At 46.6% G+C, this 26721-nt stretch overlaps 1 protein-coding gene across 5 annotated transcripts in view; it reads left to right on the top strand.

The window, feature by feature from the left end:
- AGRN (agrin) overlaps positions 1-26721 on the top strand; it is a 265408-nt gene that overhangs the window by 200653 nt on the left and 38034 nt on the right. For all 5 annotated transcript variants that reach the window (XM_089534268.1, XM_089534269.1, XM_089534270.1 and 2 more), the window contains 10 exons: positions 2582-2776; positions 4051-4251; positions 8806-8954; positions 10450-10555; positions 11539-11652; positions 16766-16930; positions 22753-22896; positions 23109-23227; positions 23592-23697; positions 26161-26541. In XM_089534268.1, coding sequence (XP_089390394.1) covers positions 2582-2776; positions 4051-4251; positions 8806-8954; positions 10450-10555; positions 11539-11652; positions 16766-16930; positions 22753-22896; positions 23109-23227; positions 23592-23697; positions 26161-26541 — 1680 coding nt within the window. The remainder of the gene's footprint in view (positions 1-2581; positions 2777-4050; positions 4252-8805; positions 8955-10449; positions 10556-11538; positions 11653-16765; positions 16931-22752; positions 22897-23108; positions 23228-23591; positions 23698-26160; positions 26542-26721) is intronic.

Genomic DNA, 26721 nt, shown 5'->3' on the forward strand with positions numbered 1-26721 from the left:
GTTGACCCATCCGGGAACTACCTGGCCAGGAAGTCTCAGGGGCATCGACTTAGGGAGCTGGGGTTGTTTAGCCTAGAGAAGATATGATAGCCCTGTTTAAATACTTGAAGGGATGTCATATTGAGGAGGGAGCAAGCTTGTTTTCTGCTGCCCCAGAGACTAGGACCCAATGGATGCAAACTAGAAGAAAAGAGATCCTACCTCAACATTAGGAGGAACTTCCTGACAGTAAGGGCTGTTTGACAGTGGGACTCGGAGTCTCCTTCCTTGGAGGTCTTTAAGCAGAGGCTGGATGGCCATCTGTCGGGGATGCTTTGATGGTGAATTCCTGCATGGCATGGGGTTGGACTGGATGGCCCTTGCGGTCTCTCCCAATTCTATGCTTCTATGATCCGACCTCATTGATTCATGAAGGAAACCCAACTGTTCCCCCTTCCTAGGTATTTTTTCTCGGTTGCAAAGAGGAGAGCCAGGAAAGGAGGTTTGTCTAGTGGGTTAGACAGATTGCAGAGCCCCCAGTGTAATGACAAGCCCTGGAGGGGAGGAAAAAACCCAAAGAGTTCAGGAGAAACGACAGCTTGCCGATCCCTCGCTTCCCTTTAGTAACTCTCAAAGCATCCCTTGGAACACTGCTTTGCAGCAGTGCTTCCCTGCTGATGCAAGCTTGTGGCTTATATTGCTTTATAATTGCAGTGCTCCTGTCTCTTTTGCTTTCCCCCATTTAGAAGCTTACTACAGCAAAGAGCTCAGGGGATGTGTTGCTACCCAAATTTCTTGGCCTTGGCAGATCTAATGGTCAGTTGCTACCTCTCTGCCTTGGAGGGTCCCTTCTCCTCCACTACTTGGGGGTCAGCCTTCCTCCGCATGAGCTTTGTGCTGCTGCATCCCTACAAACAAGTTGTGCATGTGTTTGTGTGCGAGAGATTGCAAAGGAGAGGTTGTAACAGGGTTTTACGAGTGCCTTGACACTTCATTAAGATGAAGAAGAAAAAGAGATTCTTGCCCCACCGTCTCATTTCCATAGTCTGTCCCCAGCCAAGCCGTCGCTCTGGGTCAATTGGTAGCAATGATATTTTTCCTTTCCTTTCATATATATCCAGCCTTTCTCCCAAAACTAGGCCCCCAAGGCGGTTCAGAACAGAAAAATGTTTTTATCAGTGAAACACCAAAAGGCGGGTTATTGAGCCACGTTTAAGCTGACCGCAGTATTAAGACCCAATTGAATTAAAGGCAGTTTAAAAATGCATCCATCAAGAGGTACAGTACCCATTAGTCAAGAGCCCCCTTCCTCAGTAGCCAGCCATCTGCCAAAAGCAATTGATGGATGGTGCCAAAGGGGTGCTACCTTTCGTGGGGACTGGTTTGCTGCTGTTTTATTATGGATCTGCTACGCTGGAGGGGCTCCTCGCTCAGTGGTAGAGGACTTGTTTTGAATACAGACGTCTTGAGGCTGGATGAGAGTTGAAAGGAGCACTCTTTCCGTGGAGTTGTGTTGAAACATTAACCATTATGGAGTGTCTTTTGGGGGAGCAGGGAATCTTTGGGTGGCTGAAGGCAACAAAGCCAGAGGAGAGACGTTCACATATGTGCTGTGATATTGGAGTAGAACAGTCGTTCTTGCTGCGGACTCCATCTAATGATGATGATGATGATGATGATGATGATGATGATGATGATAGAACACTGAACCATTAACAATTACTGTTGCTACTGGTGCCTTCAAGTCAAATGGTGAAGGGCCTGGAAACCATGCCTTGTGAAGAAACACCTAGGGCAGGGGTCAGCAACCTATGGCCCGCGGGCCGAATCCGGCCCGGCGAGGCCTTGGGACCGGCCCCAGCCCGGTCCTGCCGCCAATTGCCGCCCCCACCGCAGCTTCTGCGCCGCTCCGGGAGCCATTTTGAGTTCGGCCCCCCAGTTGTCTGAGGGACAGCAACCCGGCCCCTGGCTCAAAAAGGTTGCCTACCCCTGACCTAGGGGGCTGGGCATGTTTAGCCTGGAAAAGAGACAGTTAAGAGGTGATATGATAACCCTGTTTAAGTATTTGAAGGAGTATCACATTCATGATGGAGCAAGCTTGTTTTCTGCTGCTCCAGAGAACAGGACATGGAGCAATGGATGCAAGCTAGAGGAAAAGAGATTCCAGCTCAACATTAGGACGGACTTCTTGACAGTAAGAGTTGTTCAAAAATGGAAGACACTGCCTTGGAAAGTGGTGAAGTCTCCTTCTTTGGAGGTTTTTAAACAGAGGCTGGATGGCCATCTGTCAGAGGTCCTTGGATTGTGTTTTCCTGCATGGCAGAACGGAGTTGGACTGGATGGCCCTTGTGGTCTCTTCCAACTCTTGGATTCTATGATTCTATGATCAGAATGGAAAGAGAAGCTATTTATATGCTGGGCTAGAGGACAGCTGATTCCCTGGCTTGATGGAAAGCCAGTTGCTTTCTCTGTGTGTGTCTAACTCATTTCATAGTGGATAAAGTCGAAGCATAGAGACATGCCCTGATCCCCTTTTGGAGGAACAGGGGACGGGGAAATATCATTGATTAAAGAAATAAGCCTTTTCTCTCTTTCCTTTCAGACCGTTGTGGCAAGTGTCAGTTTGGTGCCATCTGTGAAGCCGAAACGGGAAAATGCGTGTGCCCCACTGAATGCGTCCCCTCCTCTCAGCCGGTCTGTGGCACAGATGGGAATACCTACAGCAATGAGTGCGAACTCCATGTGCGGGCATGCACCCAGCAGACTAACATCGAAGTGGCGGCGCAAGGCGACTGTAGTGAGTTCCTGCCTTTTCTTCAATGCTTGTTCTCTCTGAGAGGGTCAACTTGCATCCATTTTAACCTGCATCCATTTTAACAAATCAACACCACGATGCCCACTCCTGAATTCTGGAGAGGTATAGTCCAGACAGACGTTGACCCACCTGAGTGAGAGGAAGGCTTTTTCTTCCCCAGCCTTTAGTTTTTGCAACGGAGGGGCATCGTATCGTTTCCCCAAAGAAAACGAGGAGATGGTGCCAGGCTTTGCCTACTGATTGGGTACTTGTATGTCTGCCTCGTTGGCATTGTATAATGAGCGGCTGATTTTTCGAGGGCTTGTTTCGCAGAGTAACAAGCTGCAAAACGCACGGCGGTGATGTCTTCGGAGACCGGTAAGGGATTTGCAGTACAAGCCTATGCGTGTGTGCTCAGAAGGAAATCCCTCTTGGTGCAATGGGACTTGCTCCCAGGTAGAAAGGATAGGATTGGACTGCTTTGGTGTACAGATACCAAAATGGTGTCACAACGTGTTGCTCTAGGAATGCTTGATGGTCTGTTTCAGCCGGCTACGTCATCCTTAGAAATAAAGATTACAAATGTTACTAGGCTGTAAAAATTACTAGTAAACTGAAGGTTGGCAGAGAGAGAGAGACCTGTTACAGACTGCCAAAATAAAGCTGCTTCGGGTCTCTTTGGAGGTATGCTATTTAAACGATGCATGGGTCCTAAGAGTCCAGAGGTCGCGCCAAAGCCACATTCCATTCCTAAGCACCGGAGTGCAGCTTTGGTGCAGCTTCCGGATTCTTAGGATGCATGCATCATTTAAACAGCAGACCTCCAAAGAGACCCAAAGCAGCTTTATTTTGGTAGTCTGTAACAGGCCCAAGATGGCTGGAAAAGATGAGAATTTAGTCTAACCAGAGGCTGGAAGTCATGCTTTACAAATAATAGAGACACCTTTAATAAGTTAAAGTTGGAAGAGACCCCAAGGGCCATCCAGTCCAATCCCTTGCCATGCAGGAACTCTCAATCTGCTCCCAACAGATGGCCATCCAGCCTCTGCTTAAAGACCTCCAAGGAGGGAGACTCCACCAACAGCTCTTACTGTTATGAAGTTCCTCGAAATCTCTTTTCTTGTAACTTGCATCCATTGTTCCGGGTCCTATTCTCTGGAGCAGAAGAAAACAAGCTTGCCCCATCTTCAGTATGACATCCCTATAATACAATATCATCATCATCGTTGGCTCTGTGACACCTAACTTCAATTATTTCTCCTTTCTCTCCTTTCTAGAAACCTGTGGGTCGGTGGTATGCTCTTTCGGGGCCCAATGCGTGGATGGGCAGTGTGTTTGCCCACGCTGCGAGAAGCAGCCCCTGAGTCAAGTGTGCGGGAGCAACAGTGTCACCTATGACAATCCGTGTGAGCTGCGGGTGGCAGCCTGCCAACAGAAGAAGGATATTGAGATCTCTCGGACGGGGCCGTGTGAGGATGGTAAGTCTTTGGCCTACCAAAGTCAGGCTGTAAAGCAGGGGCAGGAAACCTTTTTTGGATTGCAACTCCCAGCACCCCTAATGAGGAATCCTGGGAGCTGCAATCCAGCTGGCTTATCCCATGATTCTCACCTTTGCTGTGAAAATGTTGTAGCACCTTTGAAACTAACTGAAAGAAAGAAGTTGGCAGCATGAGCTTTTGTAGACTTAGGTCTACTTTCCCAGATGCATTTGGTTAAAATAGGAGATAGGTTTCAATCTAAGTAGATTTAAGTCTACAAAAGCTCCTGCTGCCAACTTCTTTCTTTCCATTAGTCTCAAAGGTGCTACAAGATCTGATTCTACAGACTAACATGGCTATATCTTTGAATTCTACTCTGATGGGAAGGGTTTCACGTCAGTTCCCTATTCTCCAATCTCTTTACTACAAGGTGCCAGCATTGTCAGATCTCAATCAAAACCTCATTGCATGCCAATAATTTAACAGATTTTCAGAATTTAGGTCCCATTGCTTTGATTGAGAGTTCCTGCATGGTTGCTGCATTGGTCTGGATGGCCCTTGTGGTTTCTTCCCGCTCTAGGATCCTGTGATTCCTCCTCTTTTCCTTTCTTTCTTCTGTTCTTCCACTACTTACGGTTTTCTTTATCTTACCTCCTCCACTCTTACTATGTGTTTACCATTTCCTTTTCTCCTTCTTGACAACCTCCATTCTACTTACTCCTCACCTTCTTTTTCACTTTCTCTTACCGTCTTAATGGAGATCCCATTTTTATATTCTCGCCCTTCCCTCCCTCCTCCGTAGTTGCCCCATAGGCATTGTAGGACTGGCATGCCTGGAAGCCTCCTGGCATTGCTTAGCAACTCCAGACGTGCCTCTGAGCATCTCCTCCCTCTCTGTGGATGCCGAGGTTTACCTGATCCAGATGTATGTGCACACATGCGCATGGTTTTGTGTGCCCGTACGTGTGCAAGTGCACACCCTGAGAGGAGTGTGTGTGCGGATGTGATTTCCCCTTTGCGTTGATCAAGCTTGCCAGCTTGGCCAATTCCATCAAGAGCTGTCCTCTCCCCGCATCTCTCCTCACCTCCCGTCACCCTCCTTCTCATTGTCTTTTTATCTGCCAATAATGAAAGGTGACGGCAAGTAATAGGCCTCAGCAAAGAGGTTTATCAGTGCTTTAATTTCACACTTCAGAGCGTAGAAGGAGGTAGGGAGAAGAAAACACCATACACTTCTCTCTCTTTCTCTCCTTCCCTCCCTCCCTCCTTCCTTCTCTCCCTCCTTCTATCAGGACTGGAAGATAAAGAGGTCCAGCGTGGATCACCTCTTTACTGTGCCATGCTGCAGTGAAGCCTAGGTCCAGAAAGCCACTGGTCCCTGGCTCTCAGAAACACGTTATGGAGCCTTGTTGGCGTATCAGTTTAATGCCAGTATCCCAGCCACAAGGTTGTGAGTTTGATCCCAGGGGGCTCTAAGGTTGACTCAGCCATCCCTCTTTTTGGAGGTTGGTAAAGTTGAAGCTGCTAAGGATCCAATATTGGGAGACAAGTGGGGTATAAGTAAAATACTAAGGTTGTAGTCTAGGAAAGCTGATGCTGCCAATGTCTTTCTTTCAGTAATAATAATAATAACAACAATTATTATTATTATTATTATTATTATTATTATTTCTATCTTGCCTCTTCAAAAAGATCAAGGTGTTAAAAACCATATAACATAATGAAATAAATCCCACTATCCGCTCCCTCTCAAAGGCGATGCAAGATCTCTCTATTTACCCAAAAATGAATATGAAACAATCGGTAGAATTAAACCCATTTAAAAAATTGATTAAAGGATAGGCCTTTTTAAAGAAAGAAAAGGGGGGGCATTAAAAGCCCATTGGAGTCAATTACGGAAATCTCTACGTGTAGCACCTCCGATTTTGCCGGGGAAAGTTGTCACCCGCAGTTGGGCGAAGAGAGGAGACAGCCGAACATGGCATTTAATCAAACGATTCCCCTTGGGGGAATTACAGGTTGCCATCCCTCTGGGAAAGGCACTTGAATAATTCTCTGTGTTAGCGCCAACTCCCTGCCTTTGATCGCTCCACGTGAAAATAAAAGCGTTGGGGGCACTTTCTTTCGGAGAGCCTTTGAAAATTTTTAAATAGCTAAATATATATAAAAAGCAGGGGGACGGGAGAGCTTCCATTCTGATATCGGACCTTTGTGTGTGTAACACAGGTGTAGCTAAGGCTGAGGCTGGGTTGACCCAAGGTATCTGTTGTCCAAGAGGGTAAGAAGTATACTGTGCCCGCGTTATACGTGGGTGAGCCTTTCCAGCATACGCCAAGAAAAAACCCTCACATGCCCCAGAAGAAGTAATGGGGCATGCACCCTGAAGCATGCCCCACGCCACATGCATGAGACCCATTACTTCTAATAGGACTCAAGCATACATGTTTTTTCCCTTACGCAGGGAGTGGAGGTGGTCTGGAAAAGATCCCCTGTGTAAGGGAAAAGTCCATTGTACATAGCAACAGCAAGTACATTTCTGTACCGCTTATCTGTGAACTAATACTTCCTAAGCGGTTTACAATGTGTAAACCAATTGCCCCAACAAGCTGGGCACTCATTTTACCGACCTACAAAAGGATGGAAGGCTGAGTCGACCTCAAAGCCCTGGGTTTGAACTCACAACTATGTGGCTGCAGTTACATGCATTTAACCACTCCGCCATCAGTGCTCCCTATGAGATGAGAAATGATGCCCACCCATGCCCTAATGTCAAGGTGCATTGCATGCGAAGCCAGCCAGGTTATATTGACGCATGAGACATAATATCCCCTAAGCACCTCTCTGCATCCTTGGCAGTGTACTCTCTGTCTAATGATAGGACCTGTTTCCTAGGGTGCGTAAACAGGCTCTATGGTTGCATCCACATTGCAGATGTAATCTGGTTTGACATCACTTAACTGCCCTGGTGCAATGCTATGGGATTCTGGGAATTAGCATTTGTTGTAGCGCTCAGAACAGAGCTGTGTTCCACTCCGGGGCCACAACAAACTCCACTTCCATAGCATCGCACCAGGACAGTTAAAGTGACGTCAAACCGGATTATTTCTGCAGTGTGGATGCAGCCTATGTGTCTCTTTGCCATGTAGGTGTACCATGTAGGACTAAATCACCAGTCGATATGCCTCTTGAGCACGATAAATAAAACACACATAGGTACGCTTCATGCAAGAGAATGCAAAATCTATACCAAGGAAAGAGAACGTGTGCAACCTCTATCAATAGTAATTTTGATAGTGAAGGGTGAAGTGCTGCACGAAAGATAATAGATGCAATCTAGTATCAGAGATGAAAGATGTTTCTTTTTAGAACTACAGGTGGGTGGTAGCAATACTCCGTACTCATGATAGTAGTAAGGATGGAAAGACTAAACAAAAGTATTCACTTTTTAAAAATCTGTTTAATATATACATACCTCAACCAAACATCAAACCAATATAATAACTGTATTCCACACACTTTTCATGCAATCCATATTATTATTATTATTATTATTATTATTATTATTATTATTTTCCACCTCTTCCTGAGGATCGAAGCAGGATTACAACATAATACAAATACAAAAACACAATAAAAATTTACAATTAACCCTTAAACAATAAAAATTACATCAATAGCATAATCTAGAATAATCAAAATGGAATGGACCTTAAAAGGTGGATGGGGCTAATAGGTAATAAATATCTGAACTAATATTTCTACCTGACTGCAGTTCTTCAAACATCACTTCTCCATTCTATACTTTCCGTATTTTAGTATACTCAGTTTAGAAATTCATTGCGTATATCTTCTCCCAATCCTATTCTGGACTCTCTATTCAAATCATAGCTGAAAATCTCTTTTTACCCATCTGCATTATCTCATGTGATTTTCTTGGTGCAATAAGTTCAGAAGGGGTTTGCCATTCCCTTCCTCTGAGGCTGAGAGAGTGTGACTTACATCCAGTGGGTTCTTGCGGCTGAGCGGATTCAGGCCCTGGTCTCCGGAGCCATACTCCGACATTAAAATCACTCCGCCATGCTCAGTCTATAGCAAATTATCACATCTACGCTTGTAGTCTCCTCCATCACTTGCTGCGCAGTCCTTCTAATTGAAGATGCCAGAGATTTGCGCTTGGGTTCTTCTGCATGCAAAGCAGGAGCTCTTCTCCAGAGCTGGGACACTTAAGATGCAGAGACACTGGGAGCAAGCTTATGCGGAGGGACTCAAAAAGAATGGTGCAAACCCAAATAAGAATAGCTTTGCTTTTGCACCATTTAAAAAAAATCATCCCATATTGTCAGACACATGAGCTGTCTAGTTGTGTACTGTCTGCACCGCAGGTAGGCAAAGGATGGCTGTGTGACACATGTGGCCCTCAAGGCGCACGATTTGGCCCAGCATGGACTCCGTCATGTCCTTGATGCTCCCAAAGCAGGGGGATGCACAGCCTTGGTTGTGGAAGGTATTGTGGAGGCCAATGTCTTTTAAATCTGTTTTTCTTTTCTGGTGCAGAATGCGGATCAGGAGGAGGCTCTGGCTCTGGGGACTTGAATGAGTGTGACCGGGACAGCTGTCGGCAATATGGCGGCTCCTGGGATGACGATGTGGAAGATGACCGCTGCGTGTGTGACTACACCTGCGGGGCTGTGCCAAGGAACCTGGTAGGTGCCAAACACCTGTGCCATCTCTAAGCTCAGCCAAAGGTAACACCTTGTTGGGTGACATCAAGCAGAAACTAGAAAGGCCATCTGTTGGGAATGTTTTATTTCTGGATTTATTTATTGCATGGAGCAAAATAATAATGGCTTTCAAAGCATTTCGGCATGAAATGAATAAGACCAGTTTGAGAGATTGTAAGGCATTCTGGAAAAGCTCGAGAGTTAGTATGGTGTAAAGGTATAAGTGTTTAGACTAGGACTCTGGAAGGCCAGGGTTTAGATTAGGTGAGCTTGGACAAGTCCCATTCTCTCAGCTTCAGAAGAAGGCCTCAGAATAAATCTTGCCTAGAAAACTATGGCCCCATACAGACAGGCCAGAATAAAGCTGCTTCGGGTCACTTTGGAGGTATGCTGTTTCAAAGATGCATGTGTCTTAAGAGTCCGGAAGCTGCTCCAAAGCTGCACTCGAGCCCTAAGGACTGGATCTTGGCTTTGGCGCGGCTTCCGAACTCTTAGTATGCATGCATCATTGAAACAGCATGCTTCCAAAGTGACCTGAAGCAGCTTTATTTTGGCCTGTCTGTATTGGGCCTATGTGATAGGGTTTCCATAAGTCAGAATCAACTTGCAGGCATACGATGACAACAACTGGAAAGGCAAGGTCAGATTCAGAATTAAAGGCAGGGGCTTATAAATACATCTATTCCCACTTCTCCCACCATTTCTCTGAGGGTAGTGGGATAGAGAATAGACTCCCCAGCAAATCTCAAAACATGTGCAGGCTTATGGAGAAGACTACATTTTTAAAGACAACCTGGGACTGAGCTGTATTGCAGCCTTTTGCCTAAGATGGTGTACACAGTATCAGTGGTCCCTGGGGCATATATCACAATAGGGTGCTACATCATTCCAAGATATGGAAGTGGGGCCTTGTTGGCACAGTGGTTAAATGCCTGTACCTGCAGCCACAAGGTTGTGGGTTCGATCCCAGGGCTCCAAGGTTGACTCAGCCTTCCATCCTTTCATAGGTCAGTAAAATGAGGACCCAGCTTGTTGGGGGCAATTGGTTTACAGATTATAAACTGCTTAGAGAGTGCTGACTTCACTAATGAGTGGTATAGAAATGTGCATGCTATTGCTATATACTTGCTATCACAGCAAATGCCTTGGGTCAACCCTGCTTCATCCTTAGTTGCACCTATGTTGCATGCTCACAGATCCAGTTTCAGAATGGAAGCTTCCCCTTCCCCCTGCTTTCTTTAAAAATGCATTTAGTTATTTGACTCAGCCTTCCATCTTTTCGTAAGCCGGTAAAATGAGTAACCAGCTTGTTGGGGGCAACTGGCTTACAGATTGTAAACCGCTTAGAAAGTGCTGCGTTCACTGATGAGTGGTATAGAAATGCACATGCTATTGCTAAGATATGTCCTCCATCTGCAACAGCTGTCTGGTTGCAAAACAGAGCTGATGAATTGCTTTCTTTCCATCTCTCGCACAGGTGTGTGGCTCCGATGGAGTGACCTATGCAAATGAGTGTGAACTCAAGAAGACACGCTGCGAGAAACGCCAAGATATCTACCTGATGAGCCAAGGAGCCTGCCGAGGTAACCCTCCGGAGCCAGAGCTGGCAAGGTCTTAGGGCTAGATGGAGACAGAACAGAAAATGGTGCTTAAGCCCCAACTTCGCTTCCAAGACAAGCTGCACAGAGCATCCAGAGCCAGCCAAGTTATTTCGTTACATGAAGCAGAAAATCCCACTAGTTCCTCTCCCCATCCCTTGCTGTAGAAATACAATAAAGCAATGATGGCGAACCTATGGCACGCGTGCCAGAGGTGGCACTCAGAGCCCTCTCTGTGGGCACATGTGCCATTGCCCCAGCACAGAGTTTGTTACTGGAAAGCCAGAGGTACATGGCACTTTGCAATAAATAAGCGGGTTGTGGGTTGCACTTTGGACACTTGGCCTCTAAAAGGTTCACCATCACTGCAATAAAGCAAACTAGCCTTTGCTTTCTTTCCATGACACTACAAATGTTTGAGATGCTTGAGGTGGCTTGCCTCACCATCTACCTAACAGCAGAGCCAGAAAGCATGGCCTTCTGTGCAGCCTCACCTTTTCTTTTATTGCAATTTCCCCATCCTTTCGGTTTTCATCTCCTATCTATTTAATTCACCTGTTCCCAACTTGGACTGTGACTACCATCATCCCCAGCCGAGATGGACATGGCTGTCCTGCATGGGATGGCAGGAGTTGCCGGTGTGTGGCTTTCCAGCGACAACATTTTCGTAGAGAGCTCTTGTAGCACCTTTGAGACTAGCTGAAAGAAAGAAGATGGCAGCATGAGCTTTGGTAGACTTAAGTCTACTTCCAAATGCATCTGAGAAAGTAGACTTAAGTCTACGAAAGCTCATGCTGCCATCTTCTTTCTTTCAGCTAGTCTCAAAGATGCTACAATATCTCTCTATATACTGATTCTACAGACTAATATGGCTATATCTTTGAATTAATTCCTTTGGACACGTTCTATCTGCTGCTTGAACCATAACTTTGCCTCCTTTTTGTCTATCCTTCATTCCCACCCGACAGGAGTCACCAGCCTCCCTCCTCCGCTCGAAGTCCTCCATTGTAGCCAGACTGTTTACGGATGCTGCCCAGACAACGTGACGTTGGCTCTCGGAGTTGGCTCAGCCGGATGCCCCAGTGAGTTGAATTCCCTCAGAATGGTGGGGTTCTCAAAGGGGACAGTACTTCTCCAAGAGAACTACTTTGCCTTGCATTGTATAGGTAGGGTTCTCAAAGGAGACAGAGCTCTCAAAGGAGATGCCTTTGGAGATCTATAAGCCGAGGCTGGATGGCCATCTCTCGGGGATGCTTTGAGTGTGAGTTCCTGCATGGCAGAAGGGGGTTGGACTGGATGTCCTTCGGGGTCCCTTCAACTCTATGATTCTATGACAGTAGTCAGAGCTCCTCGGAATCCAGAACATGACATTCAGTGCTGACACCATGGTCTCCGGCAAAATGTGTCTGCTGTGTTAATCTGAGAAAGCCCCACTCGCAGGGCATATCCTCTCTGCCGCAGCTGGCCGTGCCGGTGAACGCTTTATTAATATTTTATGAAATAATTAGAAGGAGCTGGTTCTTTAACCTAACGAGATGAGGAGAGCATTAGCAGCCCTTTTAGCAGCTGAGGCTGGCTGCCAGCTGGTTAGAAGGCATCCATTAGGGCAACGGGGGTTTGCCTGCACCGTATGGAAGACAGTCTGGACAAGGCAGCCTTGGTTCGGGATACAGAGTCATTTCATGCCCCATATAATTTAATAAATGGTGGCGTCCCATAAGTGCCTTTAATCACACAGGAGCTCCTGGGACACAGAGGTCACCAGCGGGGTCGAAGTAGGGACACCTCGCTTCTTTTATAGTATCACATTGATAACTGGTGATAGAATAATAGCTTCTGCAATTCTTAATCAATATGTGCCTGGAGAAGAGAAGGTTTAAGAGGTGATATGATATCCCTGTTTAAATATTTGAAGGGATACCATATTGAGGAGGGAGCAAGCTTGTTTTCTGCTGCTACAGAGAATAGGACCCAATGGAGCAATGGATGCAAGCTCCAGGAAAAGAGATTCCAGCTCAACATTAGGAGGAACCTTCTGATAGTAAGAGCAGTTCAACAGTGGAAGACACTCCCTTGGAGAGTGGTGGAGTCTCCTTCCTTGGAGGTCTTTAACTGAGGCTGGATGGCCATCTCAGGGATGCTTTGATTGAGAGTTCCTGCATGGCAGGAGGTTGGGCTGGATGGCCCTTGGGGTCTCTTCCAACTGTAGGATTCTATGGCCCGTTACATATGGGCTCTTCCGGCGCCCCCGTCACGTGCTAGGGGTTGGCCGAGGACCTAGCGTCCATACCGGCCTCACCCCTAGCACATGATGGGGGCGTAAAGATGGCAGCGCCCTATACACACGGACACCACCATCTTTACACGCTAGACACGTTGCGTCCGCAAGTGTCGCCCCGGAAATGACGCCGCAAATGCGCCCCTTGCGCTTTGCAGTGCCTCTTCCGGGGCCTCAGAAGGAGCGCGATTTCCGCGCTCCTTCTCGGCAGCGTCCGGGAGCCATGCCGTTTAAAGGCTGCGTCTCCCGGATGGTGCAAGTGGCGGCGGCAGCAGACCGCCGCAGTCCGGTGGTCTGTAACGTGCCTATGGTTCTATGTAGGCCTAGGTCAAAGAGGAGGACTTTTTTCAGACTATTGGAGTTCACTGGAAGAAATGTTAAAAGCCATGTTCGATTAGCAGTCCAAAGGTTGAGAGTCAAGGTATGAGTAGGAAGCCAGATAACCAAAAGAGTAGAAGAGTAGTCTGGATTCAGGAATGAGGCAGAGTCTCTGTGCTGCCTTGGATGTCACCCATGGAGTGGGCGATCCACATTGTTTCCAGACTACATAAGAGTTTTTGCTGTCTTCCTCGGGAGGTAGATTCTGTTCACCCTCTGGAGACTTCTTGCCTTTTGGGTGGATAGGAAGCAGAATCCCTTTAAGCTTGCAGGCACAAAAGTGAGCTTTAAAGTATCTGGGCCAGTGCTCCATGAGATCTCAGGTGCTAGAGAAGAGAAAGGAGGGATAAGCCGCGAAGAGAGTGGGTGCAGCTCAGTGTCTTCCCAGTCACCCACACCTATTGCTCATGACAGTGTGGGTGTCACTGCCTCATTTGTCAGCCTGGCCTTAATTGCACTCCTTCTCTGCACACACACCCCCCAACGTTCATCCACCTTGCTTTGAATCAAACCTCTCTTTAGCTTGTGCCCTTGTGTCCCCAGCCAGGGGCATAAATCACCATGGGATCACCAGCCTCCAAGTCATTTTGTGTTGAGGCAGACCTGAAAATTTATTCCCCCCGCAGCCAGTTTCTGGAATAATCTCCAGCCCTCGTATTTCTGGGAGGGAAGGAAAACATTTAGTGTCACCTGTATCCCTATCTCGGTACACCATGTCTCTCTTTTGGGCTGCCTGCTCCAAAAAAGAACATTGCCCTGGAGTAGGATGCTTTTCCATGGCCATGCAGGGACCAAATGCACTTGTTCCACTCCTTCCAAGCAACAGATATAGGGCTGGACCACTTGTACGTTTGCATTGGATTCCCACTCGATGGGAATTTGCATGCAGGGAGCAGGGAGCAGGTGGTTGTCCCTGAGAAGTTCTGCATGCCAATAAGCGGATGAAAGCCGGGAACGATTTCATTCTGACATTGCATGAGAGAGCAGCTCTTCATAGTGGGACAATGCCTAAGCAAGTCTGCCCTCCCCATACGCGGGGGATCCATTCCGGACCCACCTGCGTATGGGGGAAAGCACATATGCTCAAGCCCCATAGAAAATAATGGGGCACATGCTCGCAGTGGTGCGGGTATGCGCTCCATTACTTCTGCCAGGCTTGCCTTCTGCGTAAGCTCAGAATCATGGAAAGCAAGCCCGCCTATGAGGAGGGCTGAGTTCCCAAGCCAATGCAACCACTGGAAAAAGAAATGTTTTAGAGCGAAAACCACATCATGCCAAGCCATATGGAGAAAGGCATAGTGGTTTGAGTCCTGGACTACAAATCTGAGAGAGCATGGTTCAGATCCCTGCTCTGCCCTTGGAAGACGGTTGGATGTCCGGGCAAGTCGTATTCTCACCGCCTTAGAGGAAAGCAACGGCAAACACACTCTGACCACACCTTGCCAAGGAAACCCTGTGATAGGGTTTCTATAAGTCAGAAATGACTTGAAGGGACATAACGACAACAAGCTATATATGGCTAGTGACCATGATGGTTGGGTAAGTCTGAGAGTCAATGGTGGCTGTTGACTTCCAACTCATATGGGCAGTGAAACCAGTCTTGGACTGAACTGAGTTGTCAAGCTATAGGAAAAGAGATTCCACCTCAACATTGGGAATAAGTAACATTAGGACAGTAAGAACTGTTCAACAGTGGAACACACTCCCTTCGAGTCTGCTTCTTTAGAGGCTTTCAAACAGAGCCTGGTTATGAAATCGAAGGCTTTCATGACCGGCATCCATAGATTTGTGGGTTTTTCAGGCTATGTGGCCATGTTCTAGAAGAGTTCATTCGTGACGTTTTGCCAGCATCTGTGGCTGGCATCTTCAGAGAATGCTGACATAGATGAAAGCTGGAGATATAGGGAGGAATTTCCATGTTAATCTGTATGTTGCTCTAGACACAGGATGTTGATGCCCTGCCATCAACAACAGAACAATACACAGATTAACATGGAAATCACTCCTCCCTACCCAGGGTCACACAGTATATATATCCAGCTCCCTTCTATGCCAGCGTTCTCTGAAGATGCCAGGCACAGATGCCGGCAAAACGTCAGGAATAAACTCTTCTAGAATATGGCCAGATCGCCCGAAAAACCCACAAAAAAATAGAGGCTGTTTGGCCAACGGTTGGGAGTACTTTGTGAATTCCTGCATGGCAGGAGGGTTGGACTGGAGAGCCCTTGGTCGGACTATGATTCTGTTAACCGAATGCATTTCTTGGGATGGAGTCCAGCACGACTTGAGATCTGGAATACACTTCAGAACAGGACAAATTCACAACACACTGACATGGAAGTTGCCAGGTGCCATGGACTGTATTCTCAGTCCTGGGACTCAGAAACCAAGACAGAAAAATAGAGGAAAGAAGGAAAAAGTTGTAGCAAGAAGGGATGCAAAAGACTCTTTTGACTAAAGCCTTGGGAAGCCATCCATCCGGAGTCGACCATCCTGGACTGTGTGGCTCATTGGTCTGACTCAACCGAAGGAAGCATGTTGTGTTCCCAAACCGGAGTGGAGCCTGGACAAAAAGTGTCAGCGATTGTTATGGCTCTGTTGCCTCTCCCTCCAAAATGCTTACGACTAGCAACATAATCAGAATAAATTGTGCAGAATGGTAGGAATGTGAGCCTGAGGATGAGGACTGTCTCATTATTGATCTTTTTAAGGAGCCCTGGGAGCATGGGGGGTTTTTTTGGCTGCGGAGTGGGCTAAAAATGCTCTAAATAAGAATCCACAAATTTGGAAGTATATGCAGAAGCAATTGGTGTTTTTCCTTCCCAACCTGAATTTTATTTTATTGTGTCAGTCAGCAGATACTTCTTGTGTCCCGTAGATGTTGGATGGCAAAGTCACCGTCTCTTTTAGTATGTTTAGGTTGGCTGTATAGAAATTAATTTGTGTAGGACAGGCAATTTCAGTTGCATGACAAGCTGTCCCTGCAGAAATGCCTTCTTTTTGCACAAGTATTAAAAGTGCAAGAATTCTGCTCAGGTTTCCTACCATAGAACAATGGCATGACAGTAAAAGCAGTATCATATAGGTATAAATGTGTAGTGTAAACAAATTACCCATCTACAGATTTTGTTTTTATGCGTCCAGCCAATTTTTTAAGTCTATAAATCAATTTTCTCTGACAAAATGCAATTTCCCACTCCATCCATCCTCAAATGCTTTTTAGTCTTTTCAGTCTTCTAGGACCACTAAGATCACTTGCCGTTCTTGCATCATTTTGTACAGAGTCACCAAAGGCTATAAAAGAACACCGGTGGACTTCGGTTGTTTTTTGACCTTCTCTTGCATTTGGGGAGAATTTGAGGAGATGGAAATTAGAATCATAGAGTTGGAAGAGACCACAAGGGCCATCCAGTCCAACCCACTGCCATGCAGGAACTCTCACTCAAAGCATCCCTGACAGATGCAGTTGTGTGTTTTGTTTAGCAGACTATTTGCTCCGCTGATGACCGGACCACTCACTCCATCTTCTTTTTTTGTAGGTACCTGCCATTGCAACCCCTATGGTTCCTATGGAGGCGGTTGCGACCCTGCAACGGGGCAATGCTCATGCAAACCTGGCGTCGGGGGCCTGAAATGCGACCGCTGCGAGCCTGGCTTCTGGAACTTCCGTGGCATTGTCACTGACAGCAAAAGCGGCTGCACTCGTGAGTATCTGTAATGGCAACTAGGCCGGGCGGTTGTTGGCTACATGAACCTAGAGTAGCTCAGTTAAATGTTCCTATTGCTAGATGCACGGCTTCATCCTTCAGTGCTGGACATCCAGCTATAGTAACATGACTGGATGCTTCTCTGCTGCCTGCACCACCACTTTCCATTGACCAGTAAATAACCTTATTTGCAGGAGGTGGGGGGGACACGGTTGCTAAATGGCGGGTTGGGAGTGATGAGGGAAATGTGTATCATAGAATCATAGAGTTGGAAGAGACCATAAGGACCATCCAGTCCAACCCCTGCCATGCAGGAACTCTCAATCAAAGCATCCCAATTGACAGATGGCCATCCAGCCTCTGTTTAAAGACCTCCAAAGAAGGAGACTCCATCACTCTCCAAGGGAGTATCTTCCACTCTTGAACAGCTCTTACTGCTAGAAAGTTCCTCCTAATGTTGAGCTGGAATCTCTTTTCCCAGAGCTTGCATCCATTGTTCTATTCTCTGGAGCAGCAGAAAACAAGTTTGCTCCCTCCTCAATGTGACACTCCTTCAAATACTTAAACAGGGCTATCATATAACCTCCTAACCTTCTCTTCTCCAGGCAAAACATCCCCAGCTCCTTAAGTCATTCCTCATAGGGCTTCATGGTTTCCAGACCCTTCACCATTTTAGTCACTCTCCTTTGGACACATGGCTCCAGTTTCTCAACCTCCTTTTTGAATTGTGTAGCTGGAGTGCGAGGGAGAAGATGTACCAACAGGGGGAAAATAGGTCTGCTTAATAGATACGGTTATATTCTGAGCTCTTTTGTTATTGACATACAGCCTTTTTAAAGTATATATCCTATCTAAAACTTATTTAGCATAATAATTTCTGGCTTTTTCAACCAAAAATATGTCCATTGCCTGTTATGGAGGAAAAGTCTTATCGCCCCTTCCAGACCAACCCATTTATTACAGCACAAGGTGTTTCAGAGTGGATTCTGCTTAGTCTGGTGTGTGCAGAGTTTCCACACAGTCCAAAATAGTCCAACAGTCCAAAATGGAAACATGGTGTTCAAGGATGCCATAGACAGCCAAAGAGACAGATCAGTGGGTCTGAGAACGAATCAAGCCCAAACGGTCACTAGAAGCCAGAATAAGGCTATTGCACTTTGGCTATATTGTGACCAAACGTGACTTACAACAAACGTGACTCACAACAAAAGACGGGAACACAGGGAAAAGTTGGAGGCGATAGAAAAAGAACAAGACTGTATTACAAAGAGACTGGTTCATTCCAAAAACCATAGCCCTGAGTTTGCAAGAGGGTTGAGCAGAGCTGATGTTGACTGAGACTCATGGAGGCCTCTCATTCATAGGGTCACCATACGATGGAGACAACATAGTACAAAACCGGTTTGCATTCATGTATCAATATAGGCATGTATAGTCTCAGTTGTAGGAAGAACTCTGCACTAAATCTTTCTGCCTCGATATGAAAGAACCTGTTTGCTCCCATTCGATATCTGAGGTCTGCTCATGTTCCTCCTACTTCCAACCAAACCAAGCGGTGAGAACAACATCCAATTCAGGGAGCAGGTCACATCCCTTGTAAGTGGTTTGATGACACGATACAGATGGTTATAATATGGAGCCACATTTTTAAAAGGTTCACCTTAGCATTCATCTTATGCTAGAGTGCTTCAGTATACCCTAAAAATCAGCCTGCGGCAAGGGAAATTTGAAGGGTGTGTTAAAAATAGTTTGGAGGTACGTATATGGAAGACTGACCTGACCGATTCTCTCTTGTGAGCGCACAGAAGCTTCAACCTGAGATGTTTAAAACAGAAGGTCTTGTCCTCTTCAAATAACAAGCCGTAGTGAGAACATCTTCTTTCATTCCTTCCAGATGCTAGTAGAATCTGTTCCAGATGTTAGCCCCATCCATGCTTCCTTCTTGCTGTCAGCAAGAGCTTTGGGAGCAAACCAGGTGTTCCCTTTCCCAGATGTTAGCAATAACTGTGTGTGTTTCACCAGACTCTTCGCCAGATGTTAGCAGTAGCCCCTTTGAGAAATGCGGCCTTACTTGCCTCCAGATGTTCAGTGACAATCTGGACTTGATCCTGTCTGCAATTTAGTCTCATGCCTGTTACAGACTGCCAAAATAAAGCCGCTTCGGGTCTCTTTGGAGGCATGCTGTTTAAATGAGGCATGCACCCTAAGAATCCGGAAGCTGCACCAAAGCTACACTCCAGTGCTTAGGAATGGAGTGTGGTTTTGGCGCGACCTCCGGACTCTTAGGACCCATGCATCATTTAAAGAGCATACCTCCAAAGAGAGCTTTATTTTGGCAGTCTGTAACAGGCCTCAGTCTTTCTGGCAAGCCAGTGTCATGCGCAGATTCAGTAGCAATAGTCAGATGTATACAAGAAGGGTTGCATGTTGAGAATCTGAGCTCACTTTGGGGGTTTTTAAGCACAGAAAGTATACAAACCCAACCAAGGTTAATGCTGCCGAAACACAAGGTTGGCCTTCTGTGTCTGATATCTGATTCCAATCTTCTCTGATCTGCTTTCGTTTATTCTTCAATCATCTGCGGTTTACTGGTGTGTGTTTTTTAAGACTGGCAAAGACAGAGAGTGCGGACTCAAGCTCTCATAGATCTTAAGATAGAATTAATCTGGGCTAAATGACCCTGCATCCTTGGCACTTGCTAAAGACGAGGTATACTATGCTTAATAGTCTATTCCAGACTTTCAAATCTAGCTGTTCCAGATTGTTCTTCGGATGAAAAAGGCCAACGTATTGCTCCAATCGTTTTTGTTTTTAACTTCTGTTATGCTTTAATTGTCGTCAGAAGCCTTGAGTCTTTTTCTAGGGAACAAAAACTATCTAAGCATTTAAAATAAATAGCAACGGCGACAACGGAAGGAGCATGATGCTCACAATAGTAGCAACCAGCAGGCACCCGTATAGCAAATTCTATTTAAGCAAGAACGGTTGCATGCAAACACCACACACACACACACACATGCACACTTCAGCATTTCTGCTTCCAAGGTGACGCACAAGGAGATACACTTATAAACAATTGGCTGAATCCAATTGTTCACCTCAATTAGAGTGAACCAGTCGATGGATTTGATACAAATGTCAACAAGTCCCATCCAGCCAGCCAGTCTGCTTTGGGTGGGGTTAACAACTGGGTTTAGCCAGGTTTAAGGCGCGATAAAATATCAGCAGTATTTTCCTAGTGCTCCTTTTTCATACACGACATGCATGCTTCTGTTTTGCCTTCCTTCCCAATTGGTTAAATTGGTATACAGGAGCTTCTCATTCCTGCAGTATACCCTAACAACGGTCCTCCAGGGTAGGTTAAGCTGAGAAATGCAGTGCCAAGTCCCAAAAATGTCATCCACTGAGCTTTGTGCCTGAGTGGGGATATGAACCTGGGTGTGTTTAGTCTGAGCACAACACACTTAATGCTGCATGTGAATAGCTGTATAACTCGGGGGAATACATACGGGCAGCTCCATGCTGCCCCTTTTTGCCCCTCATTGGTGCCGTGCCAACCGTACCGTGCGGCACTGGTGCACTCCCTAAAAAAAAGCAACCTAGAGCGGCTTCTTTTTAGGAGCGTCATAATGGCGCTAACGCACCCTGATGCCGCCACTCCTGGTGAGCATCATTTGGGCACGTGGATGCCTGCGCATCATCATCACGCCATGGCAAGATGGTGCACAGGCGCTGCTATTAGGGCTGGGTGCATATGGACGCCCAGCCCTATGGAGCCCTTAAATTGGCCCCAGCACAGCGCTTTTGCCCATCTATACCGGGCCTCAGTCTATAAGCCCCCCTCTCTCCCATTTACTACTATGCAAATATAAATACATGCATTCATTCATACATATATATGTACTTGACTGCTGGAGGCTGGCAGAAGAGGGACAGAGCTCTCCCTCCATCCTCCAGCAGCCTTAATCCTATCTGGTTTGAATGCCTCATTCCACTTCTCATTCTCCGCTTACTCGCCTGGATGCATTTGCTTGTTGCCTGCAATTACTGGGCGGGTGGTTAAACAGGGGCTTAATAGAAATACAACAGCAGCATGATGACATCAAAGTTACACAGAGGCTAAGGAAAGGCTTTGGAGCAGGGACATCAGAGTCGGTCCCAGGCAAGCCTTCCTGGGGAGAGTATGAGAGGGTCCCTCAAGTTAAAAGACCTTGTTCTTGACATTTGCCTGGACTAACGATAAAAGCTGAGGTTCCTTCCAGGGAGATAGAGATGAGATGTAGCAATAACCTGGCCAGCTATCCAATGGGCAATAATCATCGATTTCCTTTTTAAAACACCTCCTACCCACCACCGCCTACATGCACAACTGTCTATTTCCCTTCCTAGAGCCTTCCCTTTTCCGCCCTTCCTTTCTACGATTCCCCCTGACAGTCTTCCGCATTTCCGTACAGTTTAGCAGGAGTGGGGCCAAACGGACCAGCATCCGTTGACGCAACAAAACAACATGGATGCTATTCCCTTTGCCATCGAGGGAGCGAACGTTTGCAAGTGGGGAGTGGGGAAGCGAGAGGAGGAGCAGGCCAAGGCGGCTGTGTTAATTTCAAGCTCCATTGGAGACAAAAGCAAAGAAATCGATAAGGTGGCAAACGGGGAGAGGGGGGAATTATCACGGGGAAAGAGAGTTATTTGGAAGGGATAGCAAACAACAAGGAGGGGCAATTTTTCTCTCTGTCTGTGACGTTATTATAGAGACATCTCTTTTTCTCTCCCTCCCCATTTCTCTACATCCCTCCTTCCTCCATCCCCTTCCCTTCCTCTCCTATCTCTTGTGAGTGATGGAATGGAATTACTCAGGAATAGACAATCCTCAAATGGAGATGGCTTTATCTCTTCCTCAAGAGCTAAGCAGCGGATTGGGAGCCGAGGCGCTCGCCTCATTAAAGTTATAACACGGGCCTGCGCAAACTCCCATGCGCAGGGCTAATAATGAGACGCCGAAGATCATGCTGGGAATCGGGATGTTTGCATCTAATAGCATCACTCATTAACCATTGGAACTGATGACTGAAGGGGGTTGATGGATCCTCCGCCGTTCCGAAACCATCTGTCCCCTTGTAAAAAGTAAACCAACGCCTGTAAAATGAACCAAAGAATGCCTCCCCCTTCAAAGTTTTTAGACCATAAGTGGTTTATAACTTCCCATCCTCCCGCCTTCTTAAATGCTCAGAAGAGAATTTGAACGAAAAAACACCATGCATGTTTATGTATGAGAGACTCACCAATAAGGTGTAAATGCTGTTTCCAACTGTAGTTGCAAGCCAACATCCCCTCAGCGCAGCATAAATGTCCACCTACAAATGTACCCTATACTGACACTACACAACCTCCATGCAAAGAAACAACACTGCACAGCAGTTGTTAGTAAATGTTGCATGGTGCATATTGTGCAGTGGATAGTGTGCAGTGAACTACTTCAACATGCAACCGAAACATGAAGTGCACACCTGCAGAAATGCACAGTGTTGCTGTATGCGCAGCTCTCCTTCCGCTGCTGTCAGCAGAATACACCTGTTATCCTATGGAGCAAATATTAGGGAGAACAGGCAGGAAGAGACTGTATCCAAAGATAGTGGACTTTCTTGCAGTAGAGGTTTTTAAGAAAAGGTTGGATGGCCACCTATCACAAATGTAGCCGCAGGGTGTTGGATAAGATGATCTTTTAGGGCACCTCAAATCTATGATACTGTCAAATCTGTGGAACATTTCTATGCTCTAACCTCAGTTTCTTCCTTCCCAACCGTTGTCTCCCCATGTAGCTTGTCACTGCGATCCTGTTGGTTCGGTGCGCGACGACTGTGAGCAGATGACTGGCTTGTGTTCCTGTAAGACGGGCATCACCGGCATGAAATGCAACCAGTGTCCCAATGGAAGCAAACTGGGGATGACTGGTTGCGAGAAAGGTGAGCAGAGTCATTAGGAAAGGAGAGGGTATGTTCCCTTAGTAGAGGGGAGCAGGGTTGGCAGGAGACCCCAGGATTGCTGTGTAGTAGACTTAATCAAAAGTACAACCTTCTTAGTACCTTCCTACCAAACCCAAAGGAAGAGCCACCAACAACAGGGAGATCGGCTGAGTGCTGAGCTTCCAATATTGTATGTATTCTCTTATCCTCAGACCCATTGGCCCCTTCGTCCTGTGCTGAAATGGTGTGTGAGTTTGGGGCATCGTGTGTGGAAGTCAATGGGTTTGCGCACTGTGAATGTCCCGTCTGCACAGAGGAGAACATGAGGAAGGTAAGTGGAGATGCAAGCTGCCAAGGAGGACTCAGAGCAAGAGTGGGCAAAGAAGGGCCTGCAGGCTGAATGCAGGCCATGATTTGTTTTCTTTTTCACATCCCTGTCCCCCTTTTTTGCCTGTTGGTTCCATTTTTACCATTTTAAGCTAACGTTCCCCCATTCCCACCTGTAGATTTTAATGTTTGACGTAGGTGTGTTGACAGAGGTATGACCCAATTGCCTTTCTATCTAACTAACCACCATTCAATTTCTTTCTTTTTCTCTCCTTCCTTCCTTCCTTCCTTCCTTCCTTCCTTCCTTCCTTCCTCCCTCCCTCCCTCCCTCCCTCCCTCACACATGCATGTATATACATGCATTCTAGGTCTGTGGCTCTGATGGCGTGACCTATGGTGACCAGTGCCAGCTGAGGACCATCGCATGCCGGCAAGGGCAAGTCATAGAGGTGAAGCATTTTGGCCAATGTCAAGGTGAGTCTTCTCGGTGCAACATCAGCCACCTTGTTGCACCAGTTGCATAACCCAGTAGAAACTCTGTGATTTACTAGTCACAACTACTATAAAGTTGATTATTGCTTGATGGATGATAGGAGTTACTCTTTCTTCCGCGGTGGGCAGGGTGTCACTTAAAAGACCAAGGCTGACCTTATGCAGTGGAAGAATTCAAAGATATAGCCATGTTAGTCTGTAGATTCAGGACAATCTGCCCTCCTTGTGCTCATGTTGGTTCCTCCAAACTTGTGGACTTGATCCGAAAAGATACCCTCTAATTTGGAAAGCGCCAGCTTTTGAACTTGCTCTTGTACTTTCAAAGTATGGGTTAATTTTTGATTTTGGACAGAGGAGGGGAGAGATTTGAGATGTGAATATAGGCACCTGGGGGGACTCCAGTCTTGGTGACAAGGTTTTGATCCTGTAATTGTTGAAAGTCAGATATCAGATTTGTTCTGAAACAGAAGGGAGCAAAGGCATACTCTTGATGCCTGATAAGGTACTATTGATTTTGGCGTCTGCTATGCAAGCCAATCTGAGCTACTAACTTGAGCTGGGATCAAATTGACAGGAGAGAGAAGTCTTGGGGGTTGTCTTAAATTCCAGCCATGTTTTGGAAAATGGTATCTTTCCATTGTTCCCGCTTTTCTTGTTCTATTAGAATGTTAACATGCACCAATAGAAAGCATTGATTCACCGCAGATGCCTTCATTTAAAACATTTTAATATACATTTATTATGTTGTCTTCTGGTCTCAAGGAGGAGTTGCTCAAGCTTAATGCAAAACCTTGGAAACATTATTTCTTGGGAATACAAATTCCAGGATGGCCTAGCTATGCTGCTTGTGGGTTTCTGAGAGTTGTGGCCCTAAAATCTAGCCTTTCCAAATACTCTAATGCAAGAAGAGAGTCTGGCTCTTCCATCACCAAGGAGAGCTGCTGCTGAATAACCTGCTCCAATACGGTTTGAGACCAAACCGAAGCTTCAAGGTCCAGAGCCTCCTCTCAGGCAGTCCATGGATGATGCTTGGGGTGAAAATGTTGCCCCCAACTTTCCAAAGTGCTCCACTCTTTCACCAAAGCATGGACTTAAAAGACTAACTGCTACTCCAGTGGATGGTTCACCTTGTTTTGAACAGTTCCCTTTCCTGCTGGCTGGCTGGTCCATCTGCTCATGATCTAGGGACCACAAATAATGGGATTGAGGGATGCACAGTTGGAATACTTGTTGCCTACTGTTTATAAAGTAGATGCTCCAACTGGGCAAATGCCCAATCTGACAAAGAAGACAAAAAAGACAGGCTGTTTTACTATATAGCCTTGCACCCTGTATCAGGGCAACTTCTCCATAGCAGCCAGAAGTCTTTATTCTGCAGAGAGCGTTCATTTGCAAATCTGCCTTAGTTCACTAACAAAGTTATGTCTCTATTCCTGCTGCCTCATCAAACCTATGCTGCCAGAACTGGCACCTCTCAAATGATCTGCCACATCCTGCCTTTTCTAGATTTGCAATAATCCGCGGATGCTTTAGAAGCTTCTGCAACGGTCTCTGCATGCTCATGCTGTTATACATTTCCATCCCCATGTTCTCTCTCCAGTGAAGAACATATGTCCCATTCTCCCCCACAACCAAACATCCATCAACTTTCTGACTGCGGGATTTCTGTTGCATTGTGCCTTTTGTTTCCAGCTGCATGCCGAAAACCAAATAAAACCTTGTAATTTGTGTAGTAGGCATGGGCAATGTGAGACCTTAGGGAAGCATGCACACAGTCCCCAGGAACAGGGGTCCAGATATGTTTTTGCCCTCCAAATGTAATTTTAGAGGATGTGAGGTTGCCATACTTTTTGGTTCTTATGCATACTAAGTCAAGGGCTTTCACAGCCGGCATCAATAGGGTTGGTTTTTTTTTTTTGGGGGGGGGGGGATTGGATTATGTGGCCATGTTCTGGAAGAGTTTATTCCTGATGTGTAACAAGCATCTGTGGCTGGCATCTTCAGAAATCCTGCTGGCAAAATGTCAGCAATAAACTCTTCGAGAACACAGCCACATAGCTCGAAAAACCTACCCAAAACTAACTATCTACCTACCTACCTACCTATCTATCTATCTATCTATCTATCTATCTATCTATCTATCTATGTCTCTACCTACCTACCTACCTACCTACCTACCTACCTACCTACCTACCTATTTTGTGGTGGGGTATAGTTGGACTGCAACCCTCTGTGGTCTCCTGCAGTCCCCTAGATTCCAGTATTAGTCCCCCTTGGTGTATAGCAATCTTACCCAGAGGTTGGTAGTCTCTGACCTCCCAGCAGACAACAATTCCCTGGGGAACCACCTATTGAACCCCTCCTGGCCAGCTTCTAGACCGTGTTGCAGTTTCCGTATCACCCTGGCTTAGTTCTAACCACTGCCTCCTTTTCTCTTCCTTCCAGAATCTATCACCCATGCCAGCCACACCACGCCACCCACCACCATAAGGCCCTCGGACTCCCTTATTATCCCTCCACCCCCTCAAACAACTCCCCAGATCTCGGAGCAGCCCAGGACAGCCACCGGCTCTAAGTACTTTGAAGACAAAGCCTCCCATCAGGGCCACCCAGTCACAAGGCGGATATCCACCACTCCTCACCCAGCCACAACCTCCTGGACGACACACAGCGTCCGCCAGACCACCATTCGGCCTCTTTCGACCGCCCCGGTTGCCCCTGTTACCACTCAGCCGGCTTATGCTGAATCGGGCAGTGCGGAAGGAAGTGGGGAGCCAGAGATGGGCACCAGCGGAGATCAAGAAGGCAGCGGCACAGGTTCCGCAGGTGAGTCAATGTCACATTTGTGGTGCCATGTTAATGTTCGCTCACTGTTGTGTGTGAGCTCCAGTTACTCGCTTCAGAGCCCAAGTGGTTTGTTGAGCTGTCAATCTCTCTGAAGATGCCAGCCATAGATGCTGGTGAAACGTCAGGAAGAAACTCTTCTAGAATATGGCCACATCGCCC

This window comes from Sceloporus occidentalis, unplaced genomic scaffold (genome assembly GCF_023333645.1).
Source record: "Sceloporus occidentalis isolate IW3139 unplaced genomic scaffold, rSceOcc1.0.p SCAF_8, whole genome shotgun sequence".
Lineage (NCBI taxonomy): Eukaryota > Metazoa > Chordata > Lepidosauria > Squamata > Phrynosomatidae > Sceloporus > Sceloporus occidentalis.